The sequence below is a fragment of the Stegastes partitus genome, unplaced genomic scaffold, assembly GCF_000690725.1.
Source record: "Stegastes partitus isolate 25-593 unplaced genomic scaffold, Stegastes_partitus-1.0.2 Scaffold414, whole genome shotgun sequence".
NCBI lineage: Eukaryota > Metazoa > Chordata > Actinopteri > Pomacentridae > Stegastes > Stegastes partitus.
This window is the reverse complement of record NW_007578145.1, coordinates 40,416-61,064: the sequence shown is the minus strand read 5'-3', so window position 1 is coordinate 61,064 and position 20,649 is coordinate 40,416. Positions and strand designations below refer to the sequence as shown.

At 41.6% G+C, this 20,649-nt stretch overlaps 1 protein-coding gene across 1 annotated transcript; it reads left to right on the top strand.

The window, feature by feature from the left end:
• Positions 1 to 631: 631 nt before the first annotated feature.
• Positions 632 to 14,948, top strand: LOC103360067 (carbohydrate sulfotransferase 12-like). Its single transcript, XM_008285716.1, has 5 exons — positions 632 to 672; positions 6,298 to 7,019; positions 7,505 to 7,657; positions 8,008 to 8,187; positions 10,522 to 14,948. Exons 2-5 carry the CDS (start codon positions 6,654 to 6,656, stop codon positions 11,068 to 11,070), a joined length of 1,248 nt encoding a protein of 415 aa, XP_008283938.1. The 5' UTR covers positions 632 to 672; positions 6,298 to 6,653; the 3' UTR covers positions 11,071 to 14,948.
• The last annotated feature ends 5,701 nt before the right edge of the window (positions 14,949 to 20,649 follow it).

Below are 20,649 nucleotides of genomic sequence, written 5' to 3'. Positions count from 1 at the left end.
TTTATTCTTTTGTGCTCTTTGTTTAATATGCTGCTAATCCAAAGAGCTGCTAAATTGCCTTACACTACTGTTTAACAATGACAATAAAGACCTCGTCCTTTCTATTCTTTCTCCACTTTATTTATACTTTTTTTATTCAAGTATTTATTATTGTGATCTTACCTAGATTGTAAAGCCTCTTGAAAGTTAAGGTTAAGGGTTAAGGTGTCTTTATTTGTCCCCTTTAAGAGAAATTTGTTTTAGACAGAGCGGTCTGCTGCACAGACAACACAGACCACTCATACAACAATAAAAAAAAACATCCAGAATAAAATAAAAGAATAAATAAATCAATGAAATAAAAGTGCAATGCATTATGACATTGCTTTAAAAAAAACAAAAAAACAAGTGCAATGTGAAAAAATAAACACAGACACACCCCTTACCCTGTTACACACACGGTTATCTGGGTGACCTTGCTGGCTTCCTGTTCTGTTCCTATGTAAGTATGATTATTCTAATATTTTTCTCCCTTCACCAGTTTACCCTGCAGAAACCTTAATCGCCAACTCTCGCGATACTTCCCGTACTCTCGCTCCAGCTCCCAGGGAAAAAAAAAAAAAAAAACAGCGGCTCACAGCGCAGCCAGTCTCAGTTGACGCGGCGCTGGGAGCTGGAGGCACAAAAGAGGAGGTGAGAAGGTGTTTGCTTTCTGACACGTCTGTCTTGTTTGGTTTTTTTCTTTTCTTTTCTTTTGCCGAGAAACGGATAAAGTAACATAGCAGTATATTTATCAGCAATAAATGCTACCTTCGCTCCACAGCCGTGGACTACTTTGATACCCAGATAATGCCCGGGCACGCTGACAGCGAATATTGATAAAAGCACCGAGTTAACGGTTGTTTTTTCTTTCGCTACTCCTCCTCGTAGTTTTCCCCCCTCCACGTTAGCGGCTAACGGGGAGGCTTGTAGTGAACCGGGGCGAGGAACAGCCCGTTCCCGCGGCGCTGCCCTGCCCGTCAAAGGGCTACATTGTGTCCGGTCTGGCATCTGCTGGCGGCTGCTGCGGACAGGACGGTGTGATTTATGTGCCGTTAGGTGAGCTCCGGCTGCTTTACGGCTCTGGTCGCTGCTCAGCCCCGGTGGTTTAGCACCGCGCTGCTACCAACCCGACCAGCGTGGATAAGTTTCTGGGCAATTATGCTGCTCATATTAATAAATTAGCAGACGCCACGGTGTTTCTAAATGAGATTTCTGTACGTCAAACGTTGAATTCATCCTCTGTGTCGCTAAAAAAAAAAAAAAAAAGTGATGCTTGTCCATCACTACAGATTTCAGGTAACTGAGGAAACAAATAGCAAAAGAAAAAAGAAAAACTATTTTATAAAAAGTAATGTGATTGGGGCTGAGCAGGTAAATTAGTTTAAAAATCACAATATGGCTAAGGGCAATATCTAAATCACAGGGGCAAGGCAAAATGAGACACTAAATACTTGGGGTGGTCTTGATTAATCATTAATTAATTAATTTAACTGATTAAAAATATATTAACAACAAGGCAGAAGACATGTCAGTGAATGTACTGTGCATTAACTGTAGGTTGCATTTCAACACCTTGCAATATTAGTCTATACAAGCAGCCATGCAGTGCATTCTGGTAGCGAGGCAATGCTTTTGTAGAGACAGGAGGTGGTGTTGTTCGCTCCTTATTTACATAAAATTAAGGTCTTGGCTACTTTATGCAAATCGGGGTCATCCGATCGCCACTAGAGGCCTCTGGGAAACACGCTCAAAACTTTAAAACTGTTTGCTGACATCCAGTGAAGACAGATTTAGCTACTGCATTGCTTATTTGTTGCCTTAGAAAGCCCAGGAGCGAAGTGATTGTCCAATTAGGCGCAGCCAGTGTTTGTTGTAAGTGGGTCGTAGTTTTCTGTCAACCATCTATGATAACAATTCTTAGTCCCACACCCATCAGGCATCTGATGTTCGGACGATAGGCAACTTCTGGTGTCCATAAACGCCCCTATTGCTGCTTAATGCGATTAAGACTGCAGCTTGTTTACTGTATTTAAAACTTTAGCTATCTGAGTTGATCAGATTGTGGGCAGCTCCGTGAACCACAAGGATGTTGATGTTAAAATCCAGTTTCTGGGTAGCTTTGTCATTGTTATTTCAATTGTGTTGTGTTTGAAATGAGATTTTCTTGGATGGATGGGTTTCTTTTTGGTGTTTATGTGGCTGAGATCATTGTGGGGGTTTAGCTCGCCACGGGCCATCATGACAGAGATTTGTGTAGCAGTTGATGGTTTCTGGTAAGTGTAGTTTATGAGACAGCATTCCTGTTACCAAGCCGCTGATTTTTGCCAATTTTGTGGCAAACATTAGGCAGCTGTGGTTAAAAATGGCTCAATCAGCATATGGAAAAACAGTCACTATACTCACTTTATTTTAACGATTAATTATCGCAGTTATTGATTCATGATGTGGCAGAGGATTGGGGATATTGTTCAGCCCTAAATATGATATTCGATCCATTCATTAGCAATACCTGCTTTATCCTGTAGAGGGCTTTTGGGGTGCTTGAGCCGACTGTCACTGGTCTAACTAGTTCTTTCTGTACAGCTCTGTGTTGGCGCTGGAGAACGATCTGACTGCATCTCGTTAATATTCTGCTGTAGGGGAAAGAACACAGGCTTGTTTGTATTTCCATAAATATAGCGGGCGGAGCTAGCCCAGGATGCAGCAATGATGCCCCTGCAAAATAGTGACGGGGGAATTGTTTTTGGTGGAGCATTTGCATGCAGGGAGTTGAACACTTTCATTAAAATTGATAATTAACCTGAAATTTAACCTGAATATTCCTCGATCTTCAGTAAAACTTGACATTTCCAGCATGTAGGTTGCTGCTATGAGATTTCCCATTACAAAGAGAATTTATAAAATGGCAACATGTAGGTAGCAGAAGGGGGAAAAGAAAGCTGAAATAAATATGCGGAGGAAACATCAGGCTTTTATTGAAAGCCTGCATCCAGCGAGTCAGATTAATCCCTTCTGACGTCGGGTTAGATGCGGGGTACACACTGGACACGTCGCTAGTCAGAAATCTCAGCGCTAACGCGAAGTGACAGACAACGATGCTCGCTCACACGTGGAGAAAACTGACACAGGCAGGGAGAACATGCAAACTCCACACAGAATGGGCCTCAGGCAACCAGCAGGTTTCAACCCACAACCTTCTTGCTGTGAAGCAAGAAGAATTTCACACAGTTTTTAAAAAAAATGTTAGTATTTAATAGACCGAATGATAAATCAAGACAATAATTAGTAGATATCAGCTATCTATTATATGCATTTGATTGTATTGTAATGTAGGGCTGAGTGATTTGGGGAAATAAATGAACTGCAATTTGATTTACGATGGAGTGAAAACCATGACTGTATCATAAATTTGTTTAAAGTCAACCTTCAGCTAAATATTGGCCGTGTGACAGATTTAAAACGTGATGCAGCATGAGACACCATCCGAAGCGTGACTGTCATATGTGGAGGACGGCATGAATTTCTAAAGCACTGATGCTACAATTTAAACGCTTTACCTAAAGAATAAAGTAGTGTAGGCGGAAGTATAGCTTAAGCACAAAGCTGGAGTGACTTAATTCGTTTTGCCGGTGAGAAGTCTCACATCTTGTACATTATAGGATTGCAGTTAATTTGTTGCTGTGCAGAGATGAAGACGTGTAGTCTGCAGCCTCTGGAGGGAGGAATGACGATTTTCCATGTCAATGGTCCCCTCTTAGCTTCAGAACAGGGGAAATAATGTGAGATCTGTTGCCCTAGAATTCCAAATTTAGAAGCGCGTCCGAATGGAAAAGTGACGCCCTGTGACTTCTAAACTGAACAGAAAGTGAAGGATAGCCTTGAGAGTGAAAATAAGAGTTGTGATTGAAATATCACAGGTAGAACAGACATCTCACGTACTGTCTATTTTCACCTTTGCAGTATTTCTAACCTCTGTCCTTCATTCTCTCAGCACAGCACTGGAGTTTGTATTCACTCCCTGTTTATTGCTTGCATTGATTACTCCAACACCCTTATCTCTGGTGTTGGCAATTAACTTCTCCATCAGCTCCGAATCATTCAGGATCATCACACGCATCGAGTCCACCGAGTCCACTGACCGCATCACACTCCTCCTCCTCCTCATTCAGCTCAACCGGCTCCCTGTTCCACAAAAGATCCATTATAAGATTCTGCTGCTCGTCTTCAGAGCCCTCCGTAACCTGGCTCCCCCCCCACACAGCCGTCAGCTATTGCACAGTTCAAATCACTACTCAAAACACATCTGTTTAGAGCAGCGCACTGATTTTTATACTTCGATTGTAATCTGCTCTGATTTTATTGTTGTTGTTTAAATATTGTGTTAATGTGCCTGATGTTGTGTAAGGTGTCCTTGAGTGTTTGAAAATGTGACAACAAATAAAATATATTATTATTATTGGTATTTGTACAGCAGCATACCTGTGCAATGCAGAGTACATTACTTCATGGAGTGCAGAGCCTCCTGACATGGAGATATTTAGCAGCCACTTGTGATTTTACTGCTGGGAGTGGGAGTGAGATCAACTCAGAGCTGAAGGAGAATATCAGAGAACGCTTTTCCAACCCAATAAACTGTCAGAATCGCTGGATTTAACTCTAGTTTTTAAGCTGCTTTTAATAGAAGAGAACACCTTGTGAGGAAGAGCTACATTTTCCTGTGTCTTTATTTTAGCCTTGATCTGTATCCTTTTGTAGCTCTGCTGAAACCTGCAAGAAAAAAAAATACTGAGAACAGGAACAAAGAGAGCTGAACATTCATTCTCAAAACAGAAAACAGTCGTGATGAAGATTTTCGTTTAAATGGCTTTAGTTAACTAATAATTTACCTGTGTGTGTATATATATATGCATGTGTGTGTCTCTGTGTTTGTATAAGTAAATTGTTTGTGAGCTGAAGACATTTAAGCAGATAATCTTTGTACTCTGAATTTTCTGTCATGAGTTCAATTTATCACTAAAAAAACAAAGAAAAAAACATGCATTTTATTTTTGTCATAGATTAAAGGTCTTCTGGAAATATGCCAAAATCTGCTGGGTCAAAAAATATACATGCAGCAACTTGAATGAACAGTTCTGGTGATGTAGAAAGCTGTGTTAATCAAATTTCCTTCGTAGCATTTCATCTTAACGTCTCATGAGTGATTACGATTGGCGACAGCTGCTGACTCCTCTGAGGTATTTTAAATAGGGTCCATTTGATACACTCATTAAACTCAGCCACAAACACTACAGTGGGAAAGTCTGAGGAGCCCAGCAAATATATGAAAAAACAAATCATTGGCTTAAACAAGTCAGGAAAATCCCTTGGAGCCAATTCAATGCAGCCAGAGATCCTAAAGTCATCTGTGCAAACAACTGTTTGTCAGTATGAAGTGGATGACACAGTCACACTGGTGTGTGAAAACGCAACCATCGCCAGCTGCTGAGAGATAATTGGTCAGGATGGCCATGAGTCAACCAAGAATCACCAAAAAGCAGGTCTGTGATGAATTAGAAGCTGCTGGAGCAGAAAAAAAAAAAAGAAAGGCCTTGTGGAGAAACGGTCTGTGACCAGATGAAATAAAATTTGAGCTATTTGGCCACAATGACCAGAAAAATGTTTGGAGGGGAGGAGGGGAGGGTCTTAACTCCAACAACACCAAACCTACAGCAGAGCATGATGGTGGTGGTGTTCTGCTTTGGAGCTGTTCTGATGCTGTTGAACTGGTATTTTACACACAGTAATTGGAATAATAAAGGAGGAGGAGGAGTACCTCCACATTGTTCAGAGAAATATAAAATCATTAACCAGAAGGTTGGGTATTGGACTCAGCTGGGTGTTCCAACAAGACAATGACCCCAAACACAGCTAAAGTGGTACAGAAATGGCTAAATCAGGATAGAATTAGGATTTTCGACTGGTCTCCCCCAAGTCCTTACTTAAACCCCAGCGAGAATCTATAGACAGTTCTGAAGAAAGAAGTCTGAAACCCAACAAATTTAGTTGAACTGCACCAGTTCTGTCAGGAAGAGCTGTCACAGAGCGTTCCCCTTCAGTTATTTCACAAAGAAGCAAAATAATTAATTGATCTTATCATATAATAAAGAAAGAACATGAAGAAAATGTTTTTTTGTTAAACAAGTGATGAGCCCAACACAGAATTTTTTCAGAAAGTAAATCCAAGAAAGATGGAACACCTAACTTGTGTTTTTTTTTTTTCTCTCTGTGTTGCCTCAGGCTGCCGCTGCTGCAGGTATGATCAAAGGTGAGAGTTCAGTCACGGTTGGCCAGATCTGCTCCTGTACAGCACACTCCCGCGGTGCACCAGCATCATGATAAAAACCATCCTACCACAGACTCCGCTGAAGCTGCCGTGTATCTATTGCCATGGTGAGAGAGAGCTCCTGGACTTTGACTCTGTTGCCATGGTAACCCTGTAGCACGAAACCTATAACTCCAGTCTGTTGCCCTGGTTGTCACATAAAACGACCCAGGTAACTATTTCGGTCTGCGGCCATGGCGATGCCGTGGAGACGCCCTGTGAAATCGTAAGTCAGTTGCTATGGTGATTCTTTAAGCAAGCAGCAGTCAGTATGGGAACGTCCAGAATGTTCCGCATTTTTGTAGTCCTGGGCTCGGCTTTCATGATTCTTCTGATCATCATCTACTGGGATGACGTCGGGGCCTCCCATCTCTATTTGCACACTCCTGTATCGCCGGGACCCAAAGTCCTGCACCCTCCCTCCCAGCAGAGGCCTCAGACCTCCCGAACCCCGTCCTTCCTGTCCGACATCGATGCCTTCGTGAACCAGTTCTTAGAGCCGGGAACTGGGGAGCCCACTGACCCCGCTCTGACGGACACAAGCAACCAATCAGAGAAAGCAGAAGAGCGGTACATACCGCGGAGGGAGTGGAAGATTCACCTGACTCCAGTGGCGGCAGAGCTCCGTGAGAGACAGGTTAGTTTTATTCTTATTACTACTCTTATTATGAATAGTAAATTGACATCACGTAGAAGGAAAAGCAGAGGTAGAATTATTAAAATAAATGATACCGGCATTTCATTTATTGCAGCAGCCGGTCGCATGCTGCTTCACTGATTTGACTCGATAGGACACCTAAATACAGTCGCTGTTGGCATTGTGCTTTTTCTGATGTGACAAGTTCAAACGTCTGTTCTGAAAAACATCCTTTGGAGAACTTTGTATCCACAAACAGATCCATTATAATTCCCGTCAAGCTTTTTGATTTGAAAGATTAGAACCAACGCAACGCACCAAAACAAGTGGATGACTCTAAACAGACATTTGACACCAGCTTGAAATGTGTTAATTTCAGTTGGTACCTAAAATATTTAAATTCAACACCAGTGTCTCCTATCAGAGGAAGGTTTGATAATGAAACTCATGAGCATTATTATTCTGTCACCTAATGACACAACCAGGAGCAGCGACGGAGGTTACTTCAGGAGATGTGTGCCAATGACAGCGTGGTGTTTCCCGGCAAAAACCGAACCTTTGACGACATTCCCAACAAGGAGCTGGACCACCTGATTGTGGATGACAGGCATGGTATCATCTACTGCTATGTTCCAAAGGTATGAAACGCCAGGCGTCTTCTGTACTGATTTGCTTGAATTCATTTTGGGTTACACACAGTTACAGCATGCTTATGTCAGTGAACAGAATTTGAGACTGAGCATCTGTTGTTCAAGTCCCAGCATGCAGGCCTTAACTATGTCGTTTACATTGATCACATGGCGCCATTAACGACCCGTGAAAGCTTCAGTCTGCTCAAATTACATACGTTTGAATTACAGCATTAATCTTTATTTATTAGGAGCACTCTCTCTATCCTACATTGCAGCCTTTGTGATTTGCTAATTGCATCATTTAACTAATTGATTTCAAATTGTTCAGTTCTACCTTTCCTGCCTTTCGTCCTCAGGTAGCGTGCAGCAACTGGAAGCGCATCATGATAGTTCTCAGCGAGAGCCTGCTGCAGGACGGCGTTCCTCAGAGGGACCCGCTGGCTATTCCCAGGGACCTGGTCCACAACAGCAGCATGCACTTCACCTTCAATAAGTTCTGGAAACGTTACGGCAAGTTTGCAAGGCACCTTATGAAGGTGTGTTCAAATACGACACTTTGTTGTTCCCTAAATGGTGATAATAGTACAAGACTATGAAAAACACACACAGTGTAGTTTATTTGTTTTAAGTGCTGTCGATCGTTTGATGTTTCACGGACAGGATTTTAAATTTGCATGCTCCTCAGTTGCAGAGCTTTATGGTTGCTCCTCTGTGGGGAAATGTTATCAACTTGATGGAACTGAAGTAACTGTGACATCTGCTGAAGCTGCGATGCTTAATTTGCTCTGCCATTTGCAAAAATGACAGGAGACCAGGGACTAGTGAATAAATGATGACATTTATCAGATAACATGAAAAAACACCAAAATACTTAGAATCCATCCATCCATCATCTATACACTGCTTAATCCTCACTAGGGTCATGGGGGGCTGGAGTCTATCCCAGCTGACTCAGGGTGAAGGCAGGGGACACCCTGGACAGGTCACCAGTCTATCACAGGGCTGCACTTAGAGACAGACAACCAAGCACACTCACATTCACACCTACGGACAATTTAGAATCACCAATTAACCTCAACATGTTTTTGGACTGTGTGGGAGGAAGCTGGAGAACCCAGAGAGAACCCACGCTGCACGGGGAGAACATGGAGACTCCACTCTTGCTGCGAGGCAACGGTGCTAACCACCGCTCCACCTTGCAGCCCATGCATAGAATCAATTTTCCATTTTATTATATAATTTCCAAATTCAACAGCCAAGGGACATTATTGAATATTCACTGTATAAACAAACCAAAAAGTCCCTTTGTGAGTCAATTTGATTTCATTGTGAATTAGAAAGCAGTCGGCAGGCCAGCAGGCAGCGTAACACAGGCCCTGATTTGGCCCGTGGGCTGTAACATGAGCATCGCTGTGCTAAATCCTGTAATGCAGCGTGACTGGCATCTGTTCCTATCAGTTTGCTTTTGCCTGATGTTGTACTATCTACTCAAAAGAACTGAATTATTATTGATTTTATGGAGATGAATCGCTCTTTGGTGACCCCAGCTGCAGCTCAGAAAGCTATTTTACTCGCACACACGTTTTTGATTCAGATCTGCATCGTGAACAATGGTTCTGTGATCGCTGCAAGTTTGGGGCATTTTTAGAAATACCTTTGCAATTATGCCGTTTAGTGTGGTCACAGCATGCCAAGATTCTGACATACATAAGATGTCTGCCTAAATATCGTGATATAAAAAACATCACAGCAAAAACCTAAAGCATCAGGAAAAGTAATGGAATAATAGATGACAAAGTACAAAATGCAAAATTAGATTTTTCTTAATAATTAAAAAAGAAAAACTTTGACAATGCCAGTGTAAGACGTATGAAACAAGAGCAACCCAGTGTTCAGTTTCACATCCAACCTGAACTAAAGAAACTAAACTCAGCTCTTTACACACTGCTGCTCGTTCTTTCTTTCTTTCTTTCTTTCTTTCTTTGGATGGGATCCTTAAATGCAAAATTTAGTGCACATTTTAATCAGCCACTTTCTCTCTTTCATGAGGAATTTATTTGATCATTTATAACTCGTGTCGTTGCTCTGCAAACTTCAGCTCACAGTACCATGAGGGATGTTTGCCACATTGGTGGGTTAGCTTAAAAGATGAAGCCAAAGTAATGAGTTATCATTAAGTGTCTTGTCCAACTCTGATGGTGGAAAAAAGTTCCAAAATAAATCGTTTGACTCACATTTCAGGGCTTGTAAAAATGTTTTTGCTCACATTCTTACAATCCTTTGAACATGTCGGCATGTATGTTAGTGAGAGATTCGGCCAAGTTAGACATGCTGGCTTCTTTTTTTTTTCAGACAAGCTAGAATAATGCCATATTTTGCTTTGTGGACAATCTGTGCACTCCTTATGGAAGGAGAAAAAAAGAGGTCGTGTGCCCAGTATGTCTGTACGTAGTGAAAGCACAGCGCTACACACATTCTTCCTCGCTGTCGCACAACGACGCAACTCACAGGAAATGTAGCGTCTGTTAAAACACCGTCATTCTGACACAATGGGGATTGTTTTTGTTTTTACTGGCGAGGTATTGTGATGCCTTTCTAGTATACTGTGCAATGATAATGTCATCTAAGGACGTCATTATCATACTGCTGTATCTGCCGTTTGGTTCCACTGTACCTCCAACGCATAATAGAGCCGAAGCTGTCGGAGCACCAGGATCTGGAGCTCATTTCTAGCTGTAAAATAATAATCCGAGGGTCATGCAAGTTCCTTTTATTATTCTCAGTTATCATCACAGTTTTGAATGCATTTTGAATCCATATGGGATTACTTTGGGCTACGTGTTGATAAAATTGTGATTCATTTTTTGAAGGTGAAGCTGAAGAAGTACACCAAGTTCCTTTTCGTGCGGGACCCCTTTGTGCGTCTCATCTCCGCCTACCGGAACAAATTCGAGCTGCGAAACGAAGACTTTTACCGCCGCTTTGCACAGGTCATGCTGCGTCGCTATGCCAACCAGCCCACACCTCCTGCCTCGGTGGATGAGGCATTTGCCGTGGGCGTCCATCCGTCTTTCTCCCACTTCATCCAGTACCTGCTGGACCCTCAGACAGAGAAGGACATGCCCTTTAACGAGCACTGGCGACAAGTGTACCGACTTTGTCATCCGTGCCAAATTCAGTATGACTTTGTGGGCCACTTGGAGACGGCGGAGGAGGACGCCGAGCAGCTACTGCGCCAGATGAGGGTGGACAACGTGGTGGAATTCCCCACCTCCCATAGGAACCTTACAGCCAGCAGCTGGGAGTCTGATTGGTTCAGCACAGTACCTGTCGAGGCACGTAGGGAACTGTACAAGCTGTATGAACCTGACTTCAGGCTGTTTGGCTACGACAGACCAGAATCACTCCTCAATGAGTGACTAATGTTTCACAGAGCCGCACAGACACTTTTTTTTAATATGTATTGAAAAAACACTACACCCCGACTACAGTGACAAATTTTGTTTTGGGTTTTCGCTGATGTGTTCTCGTCTGCGCTGCGCTGAATGTACGCGTTATGAAGGGCACTCAATCAGAGGAAGCACAACAATTAGGCAAAGCCATCATCCATTGCTGTTTCTTTTCACTTAATCACAAAGATAACAAGAACGAAGGGAGCAGTTAAAACATGGACTGTGCAAACAAGTGTTCCTAAAATGTCGTACATTCGGCGCAGTCCTCCAAACTCGACGCCGAGTGTTTTGCACTCCCATTTTTCACACCATGCCTGCCATTTGTGGCCACAGTTGTGTTGTGATTACTGTGATGATCATAGGCTTTTGGTAGCACCGGTGTTGGAGAGAAACGGGGCCACGCTGTGTTTGTGATGGCAAAAGAAAGCATTTTAGTTGCTAACACAGAAGCAACGGTTTTTGGAAAGTTGGGCGATTAGATAAAACGTTTTATTAGATTAGTTGTAAATGTAGTAGTTAGTCCGCTAATTTATTTCCCATTGTTTAAGTGCAATGTTTATGTTGAGCATGAAAGGGATTTTTATGTTAAAAACACACACTAATGTCAACAGAAACACACCACCAACAGGCAGTTCTTTTATACCTCATAGGCATCAGGCATGAAGGAGATATTCATGTTGCGTCGACATTCTCTAAACAGCTTTTTCAGACCGGGCACGTTTAGTTCAGCCTTTCACTTCTATTAACAGAATGATTTCACACTACATTTTAGCTGCTTGCTTTATTTGACCAGTTTGGAAGCCCGATGTAGCCTCGTCACATAGAAGCACAGCAGCAGCTCCGGGAGGCAGCACATCAGGCTGATCGGCTGGATTTGCCCCAACTTGTCTTCGAGGCATAAATCTGGAGTTTTAGCATTCTTTTGATTTCGCCTCAGCTGTATGTGCACAGGTGGGCCTGGGTGTATTTAAATGAACAGTTTTCTAAAGGGAACATTTTCTTTCATTTTTTTTTTTCTCCTTTTGTTACCATCAGCATTTCATCGTCTTTTCGTGCTGCACTGAACTACTTTGGGTAACCCTGGAGACTGCAACAGTGCTGGGTTTTCTTTTTCTTTCCCCTCCCTGGATATGATGAACATTTTTTTACTCTTTAAGGGCAGCATTTTCATGAGATGCGTTGTTTTTTTGTAGCAAGCAGCTGAGCACATTGCATAAGGCAAACAGAGGGGTTTTTAGTATGTACACTGCACTACTGTGAAGGTGCATCAAGTTGCTTTGATGTTGTTCAGTACAACTGGTCCAAGATGCAACGATAGTCAGTGGTAGTTTCAAGGTTCAATCCTGGTTCGAGTCAGGATTATTCACACCGTGGGATTGGGTGACGTAATTTTCCCGACATGAGTGGAAAGAGAAGACAGTGCCTTTGGTTGCAAAAGTTTACACAGCAAAAAAAAAAAAAAGTATTTTTGTAGAAGGATTTAATTTTTACTTAAATACAGTGAGAGCTGTATGACGCCACAGCGAGGTATATTTCATATACTGGGCCTTGTGTATCTTGTGTGGCTGTAACTTAGGACAAACAGGAAACAACTGAGCCCTTTAGCAGAATTGTAACTTTCTATCTGGGTATTTGTATGATTTCTCCTTCGGTGTACTTTTGTGTTCAGTGGATTGCACCGTATGTATTTCGCCGCACATTTCTTTGTCTGGAAAAGCCTTTTTTTTTTGGTTGTTGTTTTAAATATGTTGTAATAATACCGGTGACTTGACTTGATGCAGGATTTCTGTGCAGTTCAGACTATACGCGATGTCACGTTATTTTGCAAGTTACTACGATGTACACACACTACTAGGACGGTGTTGTCTTAATGCCTTCTGTTTGTTTTGTTTTATCTGTGTCAGTGTTAAAAGGGTAAAACTGCATTTTTCCCCCCCAAAAGTCTGTCATCATCACGTCAGTACATGCAGTACATGAAGTGAATACATCCCTGTGCAATATCACTTGAGTGTCACGTGATTCAGAAATGTACCGCCTTTCAATAACTGCATCGTTTTTAAGCTGATGAGTCGAGTACTTCCTTACAAACAATCAGAGAGACTGCATTGAAAATATAGACCCCAAAGTAGAAACGTGACAAAAGGGAATCCCAGTTAGAAATCCTGGAATTACTGAAACTAAATTGGGTACACCTCTGATTTCCAGTCAGCCTAACTGCAGTGGAGTAGTTGGGAATATTGGACTTCTGTGCTGTGTCTGTCTGCATTATGGCTCCACATAGGAAAGAGCTGTTAGAATATTTAGATTATGAAACTTTACAAAGGAGGGAAAGGCTACAAGAAGAGTGGCGACCAACTAAAAGTCTCTCAAAACCAATCAGGAGGCACAGAATGAGCCATAGCACCACTTATCAAAGCCACTAGGGTTGTCCAAAGAAGACGCTATAGACAGTGTTGCATATTTGAGCTCCAGAAGCAGATGGGAAAGTACGTTAGATCCAGTAAAGGGTTTTTAGTTTTTGTTAATGGTTCCCAAAGCAAAACCATTTTGTACTCTTTGGCACAAAATTGCAAGATGAAACCTTGCCAAAGAAAACTGTCATAACCTGGCTCGTGGGTTATGACAAATATGGCAAGGACCACAGATTTAAGTCAAAATAAGGATGTTTATGAGAACCAAAAGCAAACCATTTAACAAATAATAGTAAGTATGGCGTGTGTGACTATCAGTAGTATCAGTAGTGTAGGTGTGAATGAGTGAACATGATGGGATGTGAGGTGTTGTGAAGCAGAAACAAAGCAAAACAGAAAGAAGTGTCGCCACCACTACCGTAGCCGAATGAGAGAGAGAGCAAGAGAGGGACGGCGGTAGATTTATGGGCCGTCCTGATGCCTTCAGGGACCCACAGGTAAACTGAATTCTCCGCCTCCATGACAGCAGCTGACATTGGGCTGTCACAAAACGAAAAAAAGAAAGAAATTGGAACCACACTCTGAGGCCAAGATAAATGTGTTTAGCTCTCATGGGGTCCAGCATGTTTGGCGTGAAACTAAACAGGACAGTGAATGCATCGTCCTGACCGTGAAGGTTTGAGTTTGATGATATGTAGCCGCATGAGTGCAAAAGGTGGAAAATGAGAAATTTGATTCCATGTAGTGAAAGCTGCATCGAGTTCCCACTGAGCAGCCTGTATTTTTAGTATTCAAAGCAAATGCTCCACTGGACAAATTAGAAATGATGCAGTTGCTGAGAGGTGATAACATTTTGAATCATTTGACGTCGACCGTTTCCATCGTAAAAGGGTAGAACTGCAAAGGAAAGCAGGTCTCCGTCAAGGGAAAACAAAACACCTCATCAACCTGCACTCCCACCTTACCAGTGTTTGGATTGTAAGTCACTCATATTTTATTGTCTTTTTTTATTCATGTATTTTTTTTTTTACTGTCCAGATTCACCATGCAGCAGTTATGTTCTTCAGCAGTTGTTTTCTGTCCAACCAGACGGACTCATTTTGTAAGGCGAAAAGAAAATGATGTTTATTTAATAGCAAAAATAAAAGCCGTGACTGATTTTTGCTTCTCCAAAGCAGAAGCCAGTCTTAAAGGGTTAAAGCTTTTTGTTGAAGCATGGAGTTAATGTGTTTGCTGAAAGGTTTCTTTTTAAGCTGCAGTACCAAACCATGTTTCATCGTCCTGAAATAGTGGCATACATACAACAACAAAAAAGTATTTTTCAAGCAGATTTTTTGGTGTAACTATTCATGCAGGTCCATCAGTTGTACGGTGTCACGTGTCATTTGGTATTCATACAAAAAGAAATAAAGGTTATGAGGGCATGGAGGAAGATTTATTTGTCTGTGCAAATCCATTATCTCGCAATAATAAGCAAAACATATTAGATAATGCTGGCACAGAACCAATATTGGCTTACAGTATTGCATATTATAAAGATTTGTAGATTCCATTATGGCGTTGTCCCAGCAACATAAAACAAGATAAGCCACTTTGTGTAGCGAGGATCTACATGAAGGCCTGGCGGAGAGGGAGACAGTCAGAACAACAGGAAATGAAAGCGAACCAATGCCGCCCACAAGAATGTTAACAGGAAATGCTGACAATTTTGGAGGAAACAGGCCAATCTTTGCATGTCTAAAGTGTGAACGAGTCAACCTACCGCTCATACGATTAATTCAGTCTAGCACACCCACACCGATCTACCGCAACATGTTGGCTGCCGTCATGGTGCACAAACTGACATTAAAAAAGAAAATGCTGATGTGCATCTTCTCTGGTTCCTTCATTGGACGCCTCCACTGCTTCGACAAGTTGACACATCATTATCCTGCCATCGGTGAATTCTGCATCCATGAAGAGGTGATCTGCAACAATGCTGTGGTACATGTAGAAGTGACATCCACATGAATGCAAGACCCAAGGCTTCCCAGCAGAACGATGCCCAGATCAGATACCAGCCTCCGCTGGCTTGTCTTCTTCCTATAGTGTGTCCTGCTACCATCTGGTAAGCCATGGACACACACCTGGATGTCCACATGATGTGAAAGACACCCTCCTGACACCTTCATATCAAAGTCAGCGTTAAGATTTTTAGCAATTTGCGCTACAGTGTCACTACCATTGGATGGGACCAGTGAGCAGCATCAGTGAGCTGTTGGCACCAATGATCCTGGTTGTTTCCTTTGAACCACTCTTCGTCGCTACTAATGACTGTATACTGGGAACACAACAGCCTTTTTTGGAGATGGTCTGACCCAGTCTATCCCAGTCGTCTATCCATCAATTCAGTCCAGTTCAGTTCTATTTATTTGGTACCAATTCCCATTATAAGTCATTGTAGGACACTTTAAGTTCATTCACGTTGCCTGCCAGTGGTTTTAATGTTGTGGATGACTGATGACTGTAGGTTGAACACTTAACATCAAGACAGGCCCAAGAAAACTGAAATAAGTGAGCTACCCTTTTCTTTTTAAAGCTACAACACAAAAACACTGACTGTTGGCAGCACAACCAGTAATTACCCAGCAGCTCTGTGACACCCTCATGGTGTCACTGTGCTCATGTTTATCAGAATCGTACAAGACTTTTTTGAGTCGGTGTAGCTGCAACATCTGAACTGTCAGCGAAATGTTGTCATGTTTGGGTAGTAGAGAGTAGAATAAAAAGATTCTTACAAGTAGACTGACACACAATTACTCAGTGATAACAAGCAGGTGTTGGTAGAGTATTTCTTGTGTGCCAAACACAGCATCAATGATGACACGGCAGGACTAATGGCAATAATATCAGCATAAGTAAATATATGGAACCCTGGAAGGGACACGGAGAAAGGGGAAAAGAAACAGGGAGAGGAAAAAAAGTATTTAGAGGTATCTTTTGCGAGATCTCACAAAACTTTCTCGGGAACTCGCAAAAACTTTTGCAAGATCTCGCAAAAGTCACATCAATCTTATGCCTCTTGATAAGCACTGCTTGAATGTCTTTATATTGTAGGTCAATTTCAAAATAAAACTCTCGTACGGGTGGATGTCCTCCATTTTTGTTTCTCTTAGCTGACAAAAAGACTCAGAAGTATATGTATCTGTAGTTTTGCGAGATCTGAGAAAGTTTTGCGAGATCTCGTAAATGAGACCTCTTTTTTTTTTTCTCTTTCCTCTCCTGTTTTTTTTCTTTCTCCATGTCCCTTCCGGGGCTCCGTAAAAATACGAGTTGACAGCTGATGGGTTTATTTAGGTATATTTTTAATGTTTATAATGATTACTGCATTCAGTCATACTTTTGATTAAGTGCAAACCCTATTAATGCTTCATATTTCATTCAGATTTCCAGTCTATAAACAGTGTTTTAGAATATTAAAAAAAAACATAATTCTTTATATTATTTAGATCCTGTGTCATCGTAAAGTTATTGTTCGTTTGTCCGCATACATCAGGAACAAGGGAACAATAACTGGTCATGTTTGACGTTTTGGAAGCACACATATTTACTTTTAGCTGAGATTTGGAAGCACACTGGTACCTTATCACTGCCAGTTGGTAAATATGAAGCTCTGGCACACAGTTGTTTTGTAAAGAGCTTTGTGCTACTTTCTGTTTGTATTCAAAATGCTATACTCATAAAGTCTGATGAGGTCTAAAGGTGCTACATCCTTTGTTTTCTTAGAAATCACACACACACAAATCTGTGGGAGCAGACAAGACTTTGTTTTTTTTTCAACACCTGCACAAATAATCCCTGAAGTTTTGAAAATCCAGTTTTTGCATGATGATGGAAAACTGCAGTGATAAAAATCTGTCTGTCAGCATATATGAAGTTTTAAAGTACATCAGACAACAAAGACTCCGTCACCAACAAGCAAACAGATGTTTTAAATATGAACTAGAGGGATTCAGTTGGTCAGGGATGTGACTCTGATGGTAAATACAGTTGTAGGTGTATAAATGGTCATGATGATGCAGGTGGTCGGTTAATCTCTGGGACATGATTTAACTAAACTGTGTTGGACTCCACTGCCCTCTGCTGGACTCAGGAGATCACAGCAGGAAGCACTGTGGCCAACAGGAAGGTGGAAGACAGACTAAAGTGAGAGCAGAGAAAAATCCCACATGTCTGGAGAAACCTCAGAGTTTTGGAGGTAATTACTGTCATCTTGGTTCCTTTATTCAACCGTGCTGTGAAGTTATTGTAGAGTCACCTTGCACTGTTGTACCATGTTATCACCATATGCACATTAATGTTAGTACAATAGTTTACTTTTACTTCTTTGTCTCAACATGTTCTAGTTTAAATTTTATCCTATTTTTAACTACCACATGGCTACTACTGCTACTATTGTACTGTTGTTGCTGCCATTCTGTGTCCAACTGCTCTACATCCCTTTGAATTGCACCCTGGGGACAGGGAAGTTTTTGAATTGAATTGATTAGTCAGTGGAGACTAAGCAATTTATTTAACTTGGCTGCTTAAAAAGTAAGATAATTATGCACCGGAGAGAAGTGAAAGAGAAACGGGACTGTTCAATCTTGAGCTAGAAAACAACGTTATCCCAAGAATAAACAAGAGATTTACTAAAGAATGCTTAAATTAGAACCTGCTGAATAAAAGTGAAATGCTGAATGTTTTTACAGATGCACTTCACTAATGTTTTTCTAGCTCCCTGGTGGACAATGGCTACTGTACATCTGAGGACAAGGCAAATCCAGGCTATTTGTCATTGATTGATTGATGAATCAAATGCAGACACCAGAGGCAGGCGATAAAAAACAAAAGGCAAGCTTTAATCACAAAAACTAAGGTCCAGATCAATCACACTTTGGCAAAGATGACCCAAAAGTCCAAAAAAGGTAACAAAGGCATGGCATTAAACTAAAGCAAGAAAAATAAAGACACAAAAAAGACAAATAAATTAAAAAAACTAACTTAAATGTAGAACCCAGAGGTAGATGAAGATGTTGGACTATATATTTGGAGATTGATTAGGGAGATGAGACCCAGGTAATGCATGAAACACAAGTAAAACTGATGAGGACAATGAAAAAGAGGGAAAGAGATGAATGAAGGAAGCAAAGTTACAAGAGACGCACAAGGATGGAGGCTTTACAAAATAAAACAGGAAATAACAAAAGTCAAGCTCAAGAATATATTGTTTCTAGTTTTTGTCTGATTTTATACAAAGAAAAACTTTCTACGTCTCATAGTGGGTACTATAAAATAAAATAAAAACACATGAATGTATATGTACCTGTATCATCCATGTTGTGGGATGTGAATGTATTTACACAGACANCATCCATGTTGTGGGATGTGAATGTATTTACACAGACACGTTACTTTGAAGGACAAAAAACATTTGGAATTTGCCTGAAATGTGCTAAACTATTTCATATAGGATCATGGAGAGGTGGAACAAACATTAACTATTTTGTCACCTGACTATGCTGAGAGTCAAATCATATAAATGCCTAATTAAAATGAACTCATTTTTAACACACCTGTGTAACATACATTACTACAAAACCTGTAGAGGTTCATAAGACCTGCAGCAAAATATTCCTCTAAACTGGCTCTACATCAGGCAGCCCAACCTCCACTCTTGTATTGGTAATGTTTTATGCATATTTTCCATAAAACCAGGCAGTAAAAATGGATAAAATTAGCCTGTCCCTCATGGCTGCGACGACGCTTCCATCCATCCATAATGAAATGGATTCCCTTTGTTGAACACTCAGTTCTTATATAACGCAGAATTACAGGCATCAAGCGAAGCTGTGTGGAGACAACGTGTACAAATATACAAAACGTTCTGGATACCTCGTGTTCAGCATCGTCTCAGTGTTGTGTTTGCAGCGCAGATCTTTACAGCGCGTACTTGACATGCCGCTCACATGCCTGGCGTAGGCACTTTCACTGATTACACAGGAAGAACCGCCATCCAGCAGCCGCTCCACCAACATGTGCGACGTGTTCACTGTGGTTAGCTCGGTGAAAAGGGACAGCAAACATTCTGGGTCTGGACAAGGGGACGGCAGCATTCCACACTTAGACCACAATATGGCTCCAAAAGCCTCTTTACAAAGTTCCCTACAGTTGCTGGTGGGATGGACTGCACCCATAGTCCCATCTCTGCATGTCCTGAAAAGAGTGGAGGCAGATCCTTACACAGTCTTAACATCCAGGTAGATGTGCCAATGGGACCTGACATGGAAAATGCACATTTTAAAATTTAGGTTGCACATTTTTTGTGTTTTCTTATAGTTTATTTTTGCTTATTTATCAGAATTTTTGGTGGTGGTAGCTTTGTTTTTGGGCTGTAACAACCAATAAAGTGCCTCTGTTCTATTCTATTCTATTCTATTCTATTCTATTCCTACTTCTAATCTTCTTGTGTCTTGTTGTCGTTGTCTACGCGATAAATAAGCATAGGACGGCTCGTTGTTTGCTCATACTCGTACATGGACACTGGGGGTTTGCAGAAAAGCCAGCAGCCTGGATAATGAAGCTCAGTCCTTTTTATCACACATGGAAGGAATCACAGAGAACCGTGTCACACAGCCTCCACTCCAGGGATCGTTGATGCTCCAGTGACTTATGGTTTTATCTTGATCACCAAAAATGCCTTTGCTGATGACTTGCGGTCATCCCTGGAGAATCACCAGCACTGAATCCACAGCTGTCTGATCTTCAGGGTGTCTGCTCTGTATGTTCACAGGTTGAAGCAGCGTACAGAAGCTGTACCTCACTGTTTTATGCTCTTTAAACTGCATTTGTGATTCTGATCCTTTTATCTTCAGGGCTGTTTAGTGGATTGCTGCCGGGAGCCCGTCAGCCCTTTTTAATGACCCCTTATCCTGATGCAGAACCACAAAAATCCATTCAGCGTGACCCTTACCTAACCCATGGGCGGGACCGAGATGACAGTGGCCCCAGAGCTAGAAAAATAATTGCAGCATGTGCTGTGCTGCACGACATTGCCACCACAAGGAGGAAGAAGGAACGTCGGGGACCCCATTATCCAGAACCAAGCTAGTGGCAG